Below are 17,080 nucleotides of genomic sequence, written 5' to 3'. Positions count from 1 at the left end.
CGGTGCAAGAATTTCTCCTTACACAACAGGGCTCCCTTTCCCCTCCAAGAAATGGCTCTTGGAGATTGGGAGAAATCCCAGAGCAGCACATGGGGGGGGGGTGGATCATTCCATCTAGCAAGCTGCAATGCTTGTGTAGACAGAACAATTTTAAGAGCACAACACTGAATTCTACTCGAAGAGTACAGCATTCACTACTGCTTCCTTCGTAAAATTCTGTCCCTTAGTAAAGTGACTTCCAAATACGTGCACAGTTTAGAAAAAAAAAACTAGTGTTCACTCTTTATCAATGGCAGTCCCAGTTTTACCCATCCTGTCTCAAACTCAAAAAGGGATATCTTAACTATGGTTCATCAAAAGTAACTGTTGAGAAGTTTACTTATATGGCTTTTAACAACTGCTGAACTCTTCCAAAAAATACACTTGATCTAGCAGCACGATAAAAGCAGTAAACCAGCTGTTCCAACAAACAGAAATTGCTTTTAGCTAACTAAAATTAACCCAAACAAAAGAAAATACTATCATCCAAAAATATAGGCACAAACCCAATATATATTTGCAGCAAAGCTTTTTACTCTTAATTACCACTGCCAAATTTGGTAAATACACAATGAAGGATTACATACAATGGAGCATCGCCTACCCTAGACCTAATACCCCCCCCCCCCAATACCATAAACTCTTTTCTCGTTGTTCTGAGATTTAACAAGGTGAGGGAGAGTTGTCCAATGCTGCTGGCTGCAAACCTTTTTTAAAAACTAGTTAGTACATAGATTTAATGGGCTACTTCACATGTGACACAAGGATGGTTTAGCACTATGTGCAAGAGCTAATGTGAATCACAGCAAAGCCTCAGGCTTGCTTACACACATACACACCTGCTCTCACATGGCAAGAAGAAACCTTGAAGTTTCACTTTCAAATGATCCTTGCTTGGTATTATATACAAACCAGAGGTTGTGGCTTAAAACAAACTGATTTAAAAACCTGCTATATATTTGACAGAGGAAGCACAACCTTCTGGGTTTCACAGGACCTCTCAATTCCTTTCAGTACCATGACTATGGTATCATTCTCTACTGTCAGGATGGAGCTGGGCCTGGGACACAATTTTCTGGTAGTCCTAGTCCTCATTGACAGTAGGTTCCAGGTGATGGTACAAGCTGGGGGAACTAATGCTCAGCCCCATTACTTCCAGTCTGTAAGATTCAGCAGAGTTCCATTCTGCCCTCTATAGTATTTAACATCTACATTAAACTGCTAGGAAGAGTTATTCAGGAATTTGGGGGCACTGTTGCTGTGATGACACCCAATTCTGTATCTCCTTTTTGTCCCAAGTCCAAGGAACCCGTGGAGGCTCTTAGCTGGTGTTTAGCAGTAAATGAATGCATATGATCTAATAAGTGGGATTGCTACTGGTCAATGGGAGAGCTGATCCAAGAATGTGAATATAACCTGGACAGGGCTTTGCTTCTCTTTAAAAAAAATCAGTGCCAAAGTTATTTGCTCCTGGATGCCAATATAGCAATCATGGCCAACAATGCTTTTGCTCAGGTTAGGTTCCTGGGAAAAGATGGTCTGGCAAGGGTCATACGTGTCTTAGTGACATCCAGGTTGGATGACTGAAACACTCTACACGGGGCAGCCCTTGAACAGTGCTTGCAACCTTTAGTTTGCGCAGAATGCAACAGTAAGAATTTTTACTATGTAAAGTGCTAGAGACTATGTGACCACTATTAACTTCAGCTGTTTTGGCTGGTTCACTTAACATGACAATTTAAGATGCTGATCATTACCTCTAAAGTTCAGTGAATTAGAACCAGAAGTACATCTAGTGGGAACCTGGAAACGAGCCTTTCCACTGTTCAGTGGTGTTCAGACACTGGAATTCCCTGCTTGTATGCCCCCATCCTTGATGACTTTCCAGGGCTTAATAAATACTATTCCGTTTTGTAGAACTTTTAGGCTATGACTAAATACTGTCCAAATTAGTTGTTTGAATCTTTTAATTTTTGTACTGTATTTGCTTTTTAAATAATATATCAGTTTTAATTGAAATATTATTACACAACCTGAATGCTCTTTCAAAGTAATGGGAAATGTGGAATATAAATATTTTAATAAACAACTAACCCAAACTTTCTAGATCAAATCCAGATAGTGGAAGTCAATGGAAGGAACTGTTTGTTGCAAAAGAAAGGGGAAAACACATCAAGCATTAACTAAAAAAGACCTTCAAGTTCATGAAGGGAAAGTTTTCTATCACCTCTCCAAGGCCTCCTCAGTGGCTGGTCCAAGTACATGCCTTCATACATGGCAAGTAACTCCAATATTATATCCTCTGAAAGGGTTCTGGATTCTAGACTAAAGTACAAATCCCAGCTCATCCACAAACAGATTAGGTGGCCAAGCTCAAGGCTCCCCTCTTCATTTACATCTCACCACATATCACACACTGAGGTAGTGACATATATTTTTCAGTACAGGTCAACCAATATTTCATGTACTGTTGGTCACACTTTTGAACCCTTTTAGTAATTGTACCATCTCTTTGATTTCTGGGGGTTTTCTCCTCAGAGAAGCCTGTGGTTAATATTGAGCAGAGAGCAAATCACAAATCACTGTTATGTTTGCATTTTCTTACAAAAAATGGTCTTTCTATCACTTTCTTGATTTCTGTAACTTTCACTACCACCTTTCCTCCTCTGTCACTGGCTGGTGCTTTTTTATTTACCTACCTGCTTGCACATTTTGTCCACCACCACCTGTCATTCCTTTATTTTTCTCTCCACTGACCTTATGCCTTATTATTGTCTCCTCCATCCACTTTTTTAGTCCTTTCTCGGTTACTTGTTCTCATCTCATCCTCTTTTACAATCCTTTCTATCACTAGCTAATACACCTTCTTCCACATTCTCTTCACCTTCTCAAACATCTCTATCCTTCCCTGCTCACCTTCTTCTATTTCCTTTCACCTGCTGGTGTTGCCTCTGTCTCCCTCTCACTTCCCTTTTTATGCTGTTCACTTTCTTCCACCTTGCGTCACCTTCTCTGTCACTTCAATCCACTTCTCTAACTCTTCCCCCTTCCTAATGTCAACTTGCCTGAAATCAAAATGAAGAGGATTTGGGGGAAAGGTTCAGCACCCTCAGAACCTAATATAGGCAGCAGTTCTTCTTTGTTGCCCCGTTGTTGGTGAAGTTTGAAGAAACTCCCTAGATTTGCCCACACTGAAGCAACATAGAGTAGTAGTTCTAAAGTGAATAGCTTTCTTTTTAATTTGCAAAGTCTTGTCATTTTACATTTTTTTAAAATAAAACTAATGTTCATTCCAAATTGACACTGAAACATAAAAGTTCCAGTCTTGTGCATACTTACTTTAGAGTTAATCCCATTAAAACAAGTGGACCTTGCTTCTAAATAGAAATCCATAGGATTTGCTTATTAATTTAATTAAGGTTAACTAAGGTTCTCCCTCCCTGAGCAGCCAAATCTCCTCTTCCTTTTGTGCAGTTTCCCCCCTTTTCTGTTATCTTCTATGGATGTTTTTCTTTCCATCTCACACCAGTTTATCTGCCCTCTCCTTGTGTCCACTTGCCTGAAATCTAATGTATAGAAAATAAATCTGAAGTTTCAGTACCATCAGAACCTTATATGGGCAGCAATTGTTTGCTGGTGTCCAAACCCACTTAATTTTGAGTAAGCTTCATTTAAATGAATGGACCCTACTTCTGACTACGTCTTCTAAGCAATGGAGTTACAGACCTGAGCAAACAGGATTGCTGGGTGTTCAGTGTGTAAACATGCATCATAGCATAACTCTAACCATGTCTAATCAGAAGGAAGTCCTACTTAGTTCAATGTGGCTTACTCCCAGGTAAATTGGATTGGGACTGGAATCCTGCTCCTGAATGAAAAAAATGATTTCATTGAAAAGATGCAATAATCCTCTGAGACTCATAGCAATACTAAGCACACATCTACCTACACGTAAAACAACATTTATGGTTGAACTGAATGAAACTTACTCCCAATGAAGAACACAAAGGTTCAGGCATTAAAGTTGCCACAATCCCACCAGGAACATTTACCTGGTCTCATAACTGAATAATGGCACAACACCTCTGCACATACCGTACTTTAAGTAAGAAGTAAAGGAAAAAAGCTAAGTCCTATATGGCTAACCGAAATAATTCTTACTCCTCCAGTAAACCTGGAATATGGCTGTACAGCTGCAGTAACAGAAGTCCTATTCACACCAGTAATCAGAGGAATAGGGGCAGAGGTATAAAAACCCCAAGGGGGCTGGACCAAGAGAGACACCACAACTCCACCTCTATTTAAGGCACGTTTGCACATTAAGTTCAACAGGGATTACCCCACCACGACCACTGCCCTTCTATTCCAAGTGAAGTGTGTACTGGAATTGTAGTCCTTACTCGTGAATAAACCCTCACCTTGTGAGGCTTACTCTGCAGATCTGAGAGGGCGCCTGGATCCGCTCCCCGCATTCCTGAGCCCCACCAGCTGCAAAAGTGACCCCATCCCCTCGTTTCCATGGAGAGGAGAGATGCCCCCTGACTTGTAGGCCTCCCGCCACAACCCGCTCCCCGTGACACAGTGGCACACGTGATCCAGGGAGACCACCGAGATCGGATGGATAGCCTCTTCCCAAGACCAGCAGCAGCGTGTTCCCGTCAGGGGGTTGGTGGGGAGGAGGCAGCAGCAGCCAGGCTGGGCTGGGCCAAAGGGGGAAGGAAACCCTCTCGCGTAAGAAAAGGGAATAAAAAAGTCGCAGCCTCCGGGCTCAGCTGGGGAGTTCGCGTGGTGGTGACAGCTTTGCCTGGGGGGGATCCTGACCCTGGGGCTGAACACACACCTCTGCCTGGCTCAGCACCGCACTGCCAGCAAAGACACTCTCTGCAGAAGCGACCCCGCAGGGCTGTCACCCCTCGGAAAAGGAGGCTGACTGGGGTTGTTCCCGCCTGTAACCTCAGGATTCTCCGGCCGCCTCTTCCCTCCGCCGGGGGGGGGCGGGGGGGCTGAAAGAAGAAGGCCGGAGTGGGCCCGAGCAGGGGAGGGGGATGCCCAGTCCCTCTCAGGCCTCTGAGGGCCGAGCGTTTTGCAGGAAAAAGGAGCCAGTCGACGCCAGGCCCGCTCCGGCCGCGGAGTCCAGTCTTACCCTTCTTCGACACCGGCTCCGCCTCCGCCTCCCACAGCCGCCGCCACTACCGCCCGCGCCGCCGCCGCCTCCAACCGGCGAGGCGGACACCTCCGAGCCCCTCCTGAGCCGCCGCCTCCTCCTCCCGCCGCCACCGGGGGAGGGAGGAAGGGGGGTTCCGTGACTGGTGCTGCTGTGGCGGCGGGCAGAGGAAGGGAGGGCTCGGCTGGGCGGGTGGGTGGGTGTCTTGCAGGCGCCGCTCCCGACCTCGCTTGGAACGGTTCCGGCTTCCCAGTCGCTCCCGTCCCTCCCCCCTCGTCCACCTCCTTCTTCTCTCGCTGCGCGTCTCAGCCAGCCGAGTCCAAATCAAAATAGTGTCACACAATATGGCGGCCACTCCACTTGGCAAGCATCGCGAGATCTTGCACCGAGTGCTAACGGGATAGCAGTGGGAGAGGAGGAGGAGCAAGATGCGAGATGCGAGGCGAAAAAAAGAAGGGAAGGGCAGGCGGGGGCGGGGAATCTCCTCTCGTTGCCTAGGCGACGGCTAGTAATGCTGAGCAGAGCAGAGGTCAGTTTGACAGAAGTGTGGCCTCTTGCAGCCATCGGCTTCAACTGCCCACTCTGTTCCTCACTAGGAGCAGCGCAAAAGTGCCAGAGCTGAGCGCCTCTTGCAAGAGAAATGAGGAGAAACGTGTTTTCCTCCCCCTTCACTGTTCTGTGAACTCTCATGGCTTTACCAGAAATCTTTCTCTGTCTTTTAATTTATCTGCTTTCCCCCAGTTCCTCCTCCTGGCCAAATTCGCATTTGCTCTTCAAGTAATTGAAATCTAGAGTGTAAGATGAAGGGTGTGGAGCTTGAATAACTTCAGCAGGGTGTGCTTCATAAAAACAAAATCAGCAAAAATAGAATCATACATCTGTAAAGTTGGAAGGGACCCCAGGGGTCATCTAGTCCAATCCCCTGCTGTGCAGGAATTTGAACTAAAGGATCCATGACAGATGGCCATCCACCTTCCTTTGGAGACCACTGTACTGCCAAACAGCTCTTACCAACAAAAAGTTCTTTGTGATGTTTAGTCGGCATCTCCTTTCTTGTAACTTGAACTCATAGTTCAGGTCCTAGCCTCCAGAGCAGGAGAAAACAAGCTTGCTCCCCCACATTTGAGAGCCCTTTAGATATTTGAAGATGGCTATGTCTCCTCTCAGTTTCTTCTTTTCCAGGCTAAACGTACCCAGTTTCCTCAACTGTTCCTCATAAAGCTTAGCTTCCAGACTCTTTATCTTCTTGGTCATCCGCCTCTGCACATATTCCAGCTTGAATAGGAATTCACAAGTATGATAGAGCAAACCCATTGAGATAAGGAGGAAGCCATTTTCAGGTTCTTTCAAGTAACTTTTGCCAGCTTTAAATAAACATTTATTTTCAAGTATTTCTGAAATATTTAGTATTGGCACAAACTAAAATGAAGAGCAGAGAAGGACCATTGGTTTAAAAAATAATTATTATCATACATCATTTATATGTTGCCCAGTAATTAACCTGCCTTTTGAGTATAAGTCTCTGTGACACCTATCAAGACATACTCAAATCATATAAACAAATTTTTAAAAGCACAATAAATACTAATTATGAACAATAACAATCATTCTCTGCAATCTCAATGCACCATGTAAATTTTTACATTATTCTTATGGAGGTGAGGATAAAAATATGAAATCCAGAGCTCTGCTAAGAGAGAGATAGCACTCAGCCACTCTGAGTCATCTCCGGGTATCACAGATTGACTGCCAACTTGGTTGTGCACACACCATATCTGTAAAGCACATTCAAAGCTGATTATTTCCCTCCAAGAATTCCGGACACTGTAGTTTACCCCTCAGAGTTATAATTTTCATAAGCCCTAAACAAACTTCAATGCCCAGAATTATTTGAGGAAAATAATGTGCTTTGGATGTGCTTTAAAGGTGTAGTGTGTAACAGCTGAAATCAGTTGGAAGAAAACCCAGAGCCTTCTGGTAACCTTGAGGATACACCTGCTATTAGCCTAAACCTCAACAGAGAACTGGCAAGGCAATCAATGTAAAATCCCTCATTTGCAGACTACCATCCTCCCACCCAATCAATAAAACCAAGTCTAACGTGCACTCTGCCACATGTATTGGGCCAATTACAGCCTCATGGGACAGCCTCATGGTGATGATGCTGATCACGACGTCCTGAGCTGCCCCCCAACCTGGTGTCCTTTGCATGGATATTGACATCTTCCACTGCTAAGAATGTGGGGCTCCTAAACACCATATCTAAGACCATATTGATCAGCTCAGATAGGGAGACTGCTGGGCAGCAGGGGATTGCCAGTACACCAGCAGAATCCTTTATCTGTCCCACTTAGCCAACACAATTTGCAAACACCCTAGACATGTACAGTACTTGTCTAGACAGGGAGACTGGAAAGAGAGACTGAATTCCTAACACACACCCTTCTGATTTCACTCTAATGCTGGCTTGGATTATGACATTAAAGGAACAGAGAAATCGTGGTCACTTTATTGCTATGAAAGATTTGCTCCTAGCTCTTTGAGTTGCACACTGTTAGTGACAGGAAAGAGTTTAAGCAGGAAATACAACTATTCCTGATAGCAGATGAACTGACTTGATAAGCCACATCTGCTAAGTACACAACTTTTGCTGAACATAGTTGCTTAAATTAGTTTACATGTTTGTGATTCCTTCAAGCCATCTTCCAAAGAAAGAATCAGCTATCTCCCAAATAAAGAATTGGTTACTGATACAACAATTTCAGACTTTGAGGAGAGCACTTTGAATGAAAATGTACCTATTTGGATCCCAATGTCAGGGGAAGGAGATTAATTTTTGGAGTGTTACTGTCAAAGTTGGAAGTCATGGCATTTGCACAGCAGCACCGCTATAAAAGTGGAAGGGATGATGGGATAACCTGCACATATTGTGCAGAACAGGTGCACATGGCAATGCAATCAGCCCTGAAGACTAAAATGTTATTGCAGGGCTAGCAAGGGGTCATGTGTGGGAACGTCTGAGAAACAAACTATCACAACCTGAGTCCAAAGTACTACCCAAATACTGTGCTCCCATGGCAACTATTGCCTTGTGCCCCTCAAGTTTATTTTCAATACGAGAGGGACCTTGCAAAGTGCAGTTTGTGATGTGGCACAGCAGGCTGCTTCTGTTCAGAAAAGAGAAGAAGTCTAAAATTGTACCCAGCTCTTTGGATCCTGGCCCATATTACCAGGGCAAAAGTGCAGAATTACAATGTCAGATATATATTTGGAGTACACTTTTTATACTTTTTCTAATATGATTATTTCATCTACCATATCTACTGCGTTTGAAGTAAATTCTTTTGTTAAAAGTTTTGTGGCTATTGTTTAGCTGAGCCCAAATAGGAGGCAGGGCAAAACAAGACTTGCTAATACAGTATTTCATTCAAAATGGTTTTAGATTTAGAACTAGCCAGGCCATTTCCCCTCTAAAGTTTTGTTATTATTCTACAGTGGCCTTCAAGTGGAAACATATGCTTATTTAACTGTCATATCATATAGCATCAATTACAATTTTTTATGAAAGCGATTTTACTGGGCAAAACCTGCATTATGAGACTTTGAAAGTTATACTTGTTGCACCAAGTTTAACTTGCAGGATTAGACTTCTGTACCTTTGATTATAGTTGATTGATGTAGAAATGTCAGCAACGCTGCAATTTCAGGGTCCTAAATCACATATTAATAGTGTAATACTAGAAACGTTTACTCAGAATTAAATCCCATTTAGTGGAATGGGAAGTTATTTCCAGTGTTATGGGTTTGCAGGGGGCAAGGATCCCTAAAATTCCTGGGTGCCAAGTTCTCTTCATAGTTTATGAAATTAGTAAATGTGGGGTTTGATCAATGGATTTAGCAAGGCCTTAAAAAGGCAGTTTCCTCAGAAGAGTGCCTTAGAGAGGTGCTATGAAAGTACAAAGGTGATGGCAGGGTCACCATCAGACAAGAAGTGGGGTGTGTGTGAGAGAGAAGTTCCTCCTGAGGCTGTGTGTTAGTTAGCAAAAGGCAATTGAAGATGTGAGGGGAAAGTTGCAAGCGTAACTGGGTGTGTGGTGTCACCACAGGAAAAATGTCTTTTGCAAGAGGCTTTTGAAACAGAGGTTGTCAAGGGGACACTGGGGATGATGTAATGGATGGAGGAGTTGTGTTTGGCAAGGGGTTCTGGGGGAAAGGAGCAGGAAGAGGAGGAGGAAGTCTCCATGAGGGGACTGAAGGGCGGCAGCCATATTGGCTGGCTGGAGCGGGCTGTTACAGAGGCACGGGGATGATGCTTAGGATGCATCTGAGTCCAGTGCTGTGCTGCTGGGAAGGACAAGCCGACTTGCTGTGAATGCCCTCTCCATCTGAACTCAGGTGTAAATATGCATAAATAAACAGTATTTAGAAGACACTGCAGACACCCTGGGTGAACACCTGGAATCCCTGGAATCATGCTACCACTCAGCAGAGATTGCGGGTGGCGTGGAACTCTAGTTATGTAAGTACTTGGTATAAGGCTGCATATACACAAAGCCATTTGCAGCACAAAAATTAAGTTTTCCTCAATCCCAAATTGTTGATGATCGTCCTGAACATGGTGCTTCAATCTAGATCCATCTGCCATCCACACAGGTGGCTATGCTTACTTGAAAGCTTTTCTCTTGAGTAGGTTATCCATGCCATTCCCCCCCTGCACATGCCCCAGGTGAATGAAGAAATAATAATAATAATAATAATAATAATTTATTTATACTCCCGCCCATCTGGCTGAGTTTTTCCAGCCACTCTGGGTGGCTTCCAATCAAGTGTTAAAAACAATACAGCATTAAATATTAAAAACTTCACTAAACTGGGAAAGAAAGAAGTAGTGATGGCGATATTAGTGTATATACCCACCCAGAACGTAATAGGGCAGCTGTAGACACTCCCAAACCCTATTGCCACGGCTGCCTACATCTGTTTTAACCTGTTTTCAAGTGGACATACTGCAGGGTAATGCAGAATCAATCTGCAGTAAATTTCTATTCTTTAAATGAAACTGGTTTCTCAAGTACTTTTCAGTGGCAAAAAATATGCAGTAGAACTAGATTGTGCATAGAATAAAATGCTGTGTGTATGCAACCTAAATCACTTTCCTTCTTATTAGAGATTTCAGTTTACAAAACATAATATAAACACAAGCTAAGTTCATATGTATTTATTGTACCCCAACCAGCATGAGCATGTTGTTTAGTCGTTCAGTCGTGTCCGACTCTTTGTGACCCCATGGACCAGAGCACGCCAGGCACTTCTGTCTTCCACTGCCTCCCGCAGTTTGGTCAAACTCATGCTGGTAGCTTCGAGAACACTGTCCAACCATCTCGTCCTCTGTTGTCCCCTTCTCCTTGTGCCCTCCATCTTTCCCAACATCAGGGTCTTTTCCAGGGAGTCTTCTCTTCTCATGAGGTGGCCAAAGTATAGGAGCCTCAGCTTCACGATCTGTCCTTCCAGTGAGCACTCAGTGCTGATTTCCTTAAGAATGGATAGGTTTGATCTTCTTGCAGTCCATGGGACTCTCAAGAGTCTCCTCCAGCACCATAATTCAAACGCATCAATTCTTTGACGATCAGCCTTCTTTATGGTCCAGCTCTCATTTCCATACATCAGTACTGGGAAAACCATAGCTTTTACTATACGGACCTTTGTTGGCAAGGTGATGTTTCTCCTTTTTAAGATGCTGTCTAGGTTTGTCATTGGTTTTCTCCCATAAAGCAGGCGCCTTTTAATTTCGTGGCTGCTGTCACCATGAGCATATATTGTTCAAAAAAATTTTTTTAATTGATTTTTTATGCACAGGTTCAAAATCTTTTGATAGTTAAAATCTGTGAGACATTGCAAAAACTGCCAAATCTTTTGAAACAATTTATAAAGGCCCATCCATCAGATAGCACTGTTTGTGTGCCTGGCTGTTGTTAACCTGTAGGTGTGGTAGTGTATCTTCCAGTAACATGTACATCTGCAAATAGGAAAGGATGAAAGTTCTGTGGAACTGGGGTAAGGCAGACCTGTGGGGAGAAAAGAGAACAGATCAGACACAAAGTACTTTTCCAACTATGCAGTATTCTACTAGTATTTGGGTCCCCCCCCCCCGCAGTGTGCTGTTTCAGCAACGGTTAGGAAACATATTGAACAAATATTCGGAACAGCACAAATAAAATACAAACTTACTGGCACAGAACTAAGTTTACAGCTTTATGTCTAGAAAGAGCAATGGAATAATTTAGAGCAATTTTGGACACTATCAAGTGACACATTATTTTTAGATTTTAATACTGTGGGTTTTGACCCAAATGCAGTAAAATATATTCTCTAAACTTGGATGTACCATGCAAAGTGCCATCAGGACCAGACACTATAAACTAGGATTGGCGTATAATTTCCGGGAGAAGAGATTGTAATGGAGACGGTATTGTTGCCTTCTTTTATTAGGAGAATGAAGTGTTATAAATGCTGAAGATCCTTTCAACTAGAACTGAACATACTTCAAAAATATTCCCAACTTCTTGATATGCCATAATCAATATAAGAATTCTTTATTGGCAAAAAGAATGTTTTCCCTGCACGTTATCTATTTATCCCAATATTAGATCCATACCTGCTTTTAAATCAGATGATTAATGTAATGTGCAGCTAGCAATTGCAGATTTAATGATCGCATTTCCCACATGTTATGAATGATGCCACCTCTTTTCAGCAAGGAGTTGTTTTGTTACTTTATCGGTGTGACATCTGCATGACATCTGTTTCATTTTGGTACCGGAGGCTCCTGCTATCTACTCAAATACTCAGCAAGAGAAAGTTCTATGAATAAATCCCAAACTCCCTTCTGCCTACCCTAGAACTAGCCCGATTTAAAATGCAAATTAAGAAAACTAAGAGAAGCAACCCCTGTTAATCTAGCATATGCTATTGCCCAGTGTGGGATCTTTGAGGATGAGAAAGTGCAATTTTTCAAAACCACTCAATGAGTCAATTGCCAGGGATTCCTAACTGAGCATGAAAACTTGTAATTCCATTAAGATGGGGAAAACAGTGGGTCTGGCTGGATCACTAGGATGTCTGTGAGGGAAGAAGACGGAACGGGGAAAGTCAGTGACTCCCAGCAACAAATCTTCTGCTGCATAGTCTACATACACATTAGTGGCTTAAAATGCAGCAAGGCCATTTCCCCCCACTGTGTTTCATGTGGCATTTGCACACTATTCTACACACACACCAGAGAGGGGTAGGGGATGCCTTCACCCAATGCACATTAACTGTTTGGATTTCATGCACCTATACCTCCCTCCTAATCATTAAGCGGTTATCTGTGCCTGGCACTGTCATTCATATACAGTATGTGCAAAGGCTGTCTCAAACGTACACACCTCAGCTAAAATGCATCGTGAATGTGGCTGAAGTTTTACTTCCTGATTGAAGTTGATTTGAGAGAAAACGTTTCAAGCAGCGATATTTCTCAAGAAACTACAGGATAGTTCTGCATTGTGGGCAACGTTGGGCGTACATGGATTCAAAAAGCCAGAGGTGGGAGTGCATTGGGGCCAGAGTAAATGGTAATGTGTACAGAGCCATTTCCCTGTGTGGAGTGGAAAGGCTTGAAAGCCAATTTAGCTGGGAAGAGAGATGCCCAGTTCTGTGTTGGTTCAATGAAGAAATATTGAAAGGAGAATTCCCAGATGCTAAGAGGCAAGTTTGGGGCACAAATTCTTTGGCGAGAGAACCCTAGCAGAAATTTAAAATCACGAAATAGGCAGCAAATACAGTCTGTTAGACCTTTAAAATATGCCCTTTACAGTGAATTCCAAAGTTTCTCTCTTACCCAGCATAGAAAAAGACCACACATTTGGTAAATAAAAAAATAATTTACTTACAAACTCTTCAAAGGTCAGGTTCATGCGCTTCAGAAAGTTGCACAGGCAGTAAAACTTAGCTTAATTACAAAATGTTGAAAGTTCCTAAATTATTGGTATAGGAATTCAAGAGTGACCTATGATAAGCCTCTCAGGACAGCTTATTCTGTGGTATTATCCCCTTCATGCATTCATTAGACTTAACCATGCTGGTTATATGAGACTTGTTATCCCACATTCTGAAGGTCAAGCCACATCCTAGTCTTCCCACTCCAACTCAGGTCAAGTCCACATGCTACCTGGGCTGTTTCAAAACAGTGTCACAAACTCAGATACCACCACTTATTTGGACCTTGCCCTTCACAGTTCTGTTAGTGCTCATGGATGCCCTGAACACCTAAAATATTTTTCACAGGGAGAGAGACAGAAAGAAAGAAAGAAAGAAAGAAAGAAAGGGATTCTCTCTCTCTCTCTCTCTCACACACACACACAGAGAGAGAGAGAGAGAGAGAGAGAGAGAGAGAGGGAACCAACCAGCTACTGAACTGTTGAGGGTGGGGGAAAAACAACTTTTATTTCAGAAATCTAACCTGACCCCATCCAATGTTCATAGGAGAAGAAAGAACACTCAGCTTCAGCTGCCGGTTGCCCTGGGACTTGAGAACAGAAGAGAAGCACCCTGTGGCTTCTGCCATCAGCCAGGTGACTGGGTTGTTTGTGTTTAGGGTTTGTGCATATGGATCTGTGTGTATTTATTATAATCTGTTGTAAGCTACTCTGAGGATCATTCAGTCAAAAGGGTGGAGGAGATACAGAATCTTCTGAATTAGTAAAATAAATAAAAAAATCTGAACATATGGAAAGCTTAGTGACCACTGCTGTATGAGAAGAGATAAGGCCGCAAGAGCTAGAAGAATCCAGTGTTTTAATGTGAGGAAAGGCTTCAGCACCATCATCGTTATCTTTATGGTAGTGATGTTTGTTTTTTAAAGGAGGTGGCTGTGGGTGCAGAGCAAAATCAATCCCTACTCCAAAAGCAAGGGAAATAATTGGAAAGTAAGTTGCATTTGTGTATTGTAGGAGCTGATTCTGAGTCTCCAACAGGTTCAGGCCATAGGAACATTGCTAAATATAGCAACCACTTTACTGAATGATGAGCCAACAGTTTTGCAAGATAATAGAAATACAGCTAGCTTCCTTTTTGCCATCCAAAATTCTTGCCTGTGATGCACAAAATGTATCTCATTCATTATCTTGTCTCCCAGAGCCCTTGGCTCAGTCTGCTTGTTCTACTTGCTACAGTTACAAGAACTAAGTAAATTTAAATCCCAGGGATCATGTGCTGTACATACACGGTGAAAAGAGCACATCGTTGTCCTTTTGGGGTGTGGGGGAGGGTTGTGATGGTGGTGAAAGCTGGGCTTCCTCCAAAGGACACTTCTACATATCTTGCTACAATTAGACTATTTGGAGCCAAGCAATGTGGAGCCTTAACTAATTTCAGAATTCACTTCTGCTAAATTATTTACGAGCTTTCCATGCAGGCTCTGGCTTTTTAAAAAAGCCACACACACGCCTAATGCTCTATGTTAGGTTCCATGTGAAAATAAAGGACTAAGTCTGCATCCAGTGTCCAACTAGTACAGTAGTTTAAAACACAGTAACTGATGCTTAAGCCAAGCATTTGATATATTCAAAGAGACCAGAATGGAATTTCTGCCATGTACAGAGCTACTAAATCATGTTCATTAATGATGAGAATGCTCAATGTTTTCACATAAGCAGCTGAAACAACATTAGAAACATTTAATAAAAATACAGCCAGCCACTCCTATCAAAGACTCAGACACCTCAAGTATAAAACAATGAAGATTTTAGAAACAGAGAAAGTCCCTCTGTTTTGCAACTGCAGAGTCAGCATTATACATCTATTGAAACTGTTTGCTGGGGAAATCTTCAGCCTGAACTTTGTAAAAGTGAAAATACAGAAAGGAAAAATAGATGGATTGATAGTTTTTTTGTTTTTGAAAAATTACAGTGGACCAATGCATCTCAGACTTTTAAAAGTGGGGCCAACCTGTAAACTTATTCAGTCCTTTTTGGGCCAATTTTAATCTAACACTCTGCACATTGCTGGCTTAAAATGCAGCTAAGTTCTTCTTTGTCTCAGTTTGGATCAAAGCTGGTTTGGGGAGAACACTGTTAAATAAGAAATCACAGAATAGATACAGGATAGATATGGATTGTGGTTAATGCCATGCAAAACCAGCTGTGGGGAGCACGCTGTATGCAGACTAAATGGGAGTGTGTACACAGCCTGACACCACCTTTCAAGCCATACCTCTCTCTATAACAGGAAGCACAAGAATATCACACCTGTAGTTAGCTATGAATCTTTTGTTTTTCTGTGTAAATATAGATATAGGCAACATGTATTTGAGTTGAATTAAAGCATAATTAGGGAGGGAGGGAGGGAGACTTTAAGTCATCACACTAACACATCACACTGACAAGAATGGTGTGCTGTGAGCCTTGTAAAAGTCCCTCAAAATGTGTGTGTGTGTGTTGTGCAATCCACCCAGAAACACATTGTTACCCACGGTTTGAGAAGCTCTGCAGTAGGCAAAGCAAAGTAAAGAGCAAAACACGCAGGTTTTTGGAAATTAGAGAACAAATAACTTCACTGATCAGTGGGTTGCCAAAATCAACAGCCACAGAAACAGGGAATATAGCGGGAGACTTGTCACTGAATTCTATCCAAACCAAGAAAGGGAATTTTGTAGGCTCTTGTTTGGGTACTACATTTAAAAAATAAAAATAGTTCAAGGATTGGGGGAGTTTTAATAAGGGTCGATCTAGACATGATGTGCGAGATCCATGCATCAACAATCTCCCACATTTAAAAAGCTAAAAGGAGCCAGAAAGGAAAACCATGGTGCCAAGGGAGGAGTTTTCAGAGGTTTTAGCACAGTCCTATGCATATTTATCTGCTGGGGCTTATATAGGTTATGTAGAATTATAGGCCAAAATCATTGACCACCTGAAAGATATAGGTACCATTATGATTTCCCTGGTTAAACAAACAGCTGATTTGGGAGAGGGCAATTTATATTGGGAAAACAGTGCAGCCCCAAACTGACCCTTACCCCCATACACACCTACATACCAGTGGCTGCTTTTAACTTTTAAAAACAATAATAAGATCCTGATCTCAGATGCCCCATAGCTCACCTCGTTGCACTCTTAAGAGAGCTTCCAGACCTTCACTATTTTTGCATGAGATTCAGTCACATCCTGGCAAATTCAGGCTACAGAATTAAAGTTGAATTGGAGCTCTTGCAAAGCAAACCTATTTCCCCCAAAGATCAGACTTATTGCGATGAGGAAAGTGACCAGAAAATGCACTGGATAGTGTGGGATAGCACTTGCTTTGATGCAATGTGGTCCTTTTTGTTAAAGGGTTCGGCTGGAAGCAACCTAAGAAATGGGGTCCACACATCACTATGTTGCTGCTGAATTTTGCTTGAGGAAAAAGGTCCAAGAAACCTAGACAGAATAAGAACCTCTCAGGCTATTAGCCAGAGGGGGGATATGCATATCTTTATTCACATATTAGCTGCTTCTCCTATAAAAAACTGATGTAAAATGAAAACTATTCACACACATTATATGCACATATAAAATTGTGTGCAATTTTTTATATTTGAGTCCTATATGCTTCATGTTTTATTTTAAAATGTGATCTTTTTAATATGGGCCTTGTGATTTATCGCACTTTTCCAAGCAAGCATAAGCAATTACGGTACTATTTTAAAAAATCCTGCAGGAATGGTAACACAACTCTCTGTTCATTATCTACAAATCCCATTAAAAAGTACTCCAAACAAGCCTAAGGAGACTCACAAATCATGAAGGGTTGCCATGGGGAGGATAAGAATCTCTTCTTCTCCTTACATAGCATAGTCAA

The 17,080-nt window shown here is 42.4% G+C and overlaps 2 protein-coding genes across 15 annotated transcripts in view; one reads left to right on the top strand and one right to left on the bottom strand.

The window, feature by feature from the left end:
• Positions 1–5,512, bottom strand: part of TAB2 (TGF-beta activated kinase 1 (MAP3K7) binding protein 2) — a 51,006-nt gene extending 45,494 nt beyond the window's left edge. Inside the window, exon 1 of one of the 3 annotated variants that reach the window (XM_080998565.1) lies at positions 5,183–5,512. The gene's annotated coding sequence lies outside the window, so the exon portion shown is untranslated. Of the gene's footprint in view, positions 1–2,955; positions 3,060–5,182 lie in introns of those variants that run through there. The other 2 variants (XM_080998562.1, XM_080998564.1) reach the window with 2 other exon arrangements.
• Positions 5,513–5,739: 227 nt separating this feature from the next.
• LOC308473244 (uncharacterized protein) overlaps positions 5,740–17,080 on the top strand; it is a 138,839-nt gene continuing 127,498 nt past the window's right edge. For 8 of the 12 annotated variants that reach the window (XR_013983980.1, XR_013983981.1, XR_013983982.1 and 5 more), the window contains exons 1-2: positions 9,418–9,722; positions 13,727–13,815. Coding sequence is in view for 3 of the 12 variants with exons in the window: in XM_080998598.1 (XP_080854724.1) it covers positions 5,892–5,980; positions 13,727–13,815 (178 nt within the window). In the remaining 9 variants the exon portion in view is untranslated. Of the gene's footprint in view, positions 5,981–9,414; positions 9,723–13,726; positions 13,816–17,080 lie in introns of those variants that run through there. The other 4 variants (XM_080998598.1, XM_080998600.1, XM_080998599.1 and 1 more) reach the window with 4 other exon arrangements.

Source organism: Podarcis pityusensis (genome assembly GCF_964106645.2).
Source record: "Podarcis pityusensis genome assembly, chromosome: 3".
Taxonomy (NCBI): domain Eukaryota; kingdom Metazoa; phylum Chordata; class Lepidosauria; order Squamata; family Lacertidae; genus Podarcis; species Podarcis pityusensis.
The sequence above is the reverse complement of the archived record's forward strand: the minus strand, read 5'-3'. Positions and strand labels throughout refer to the sequence as shown.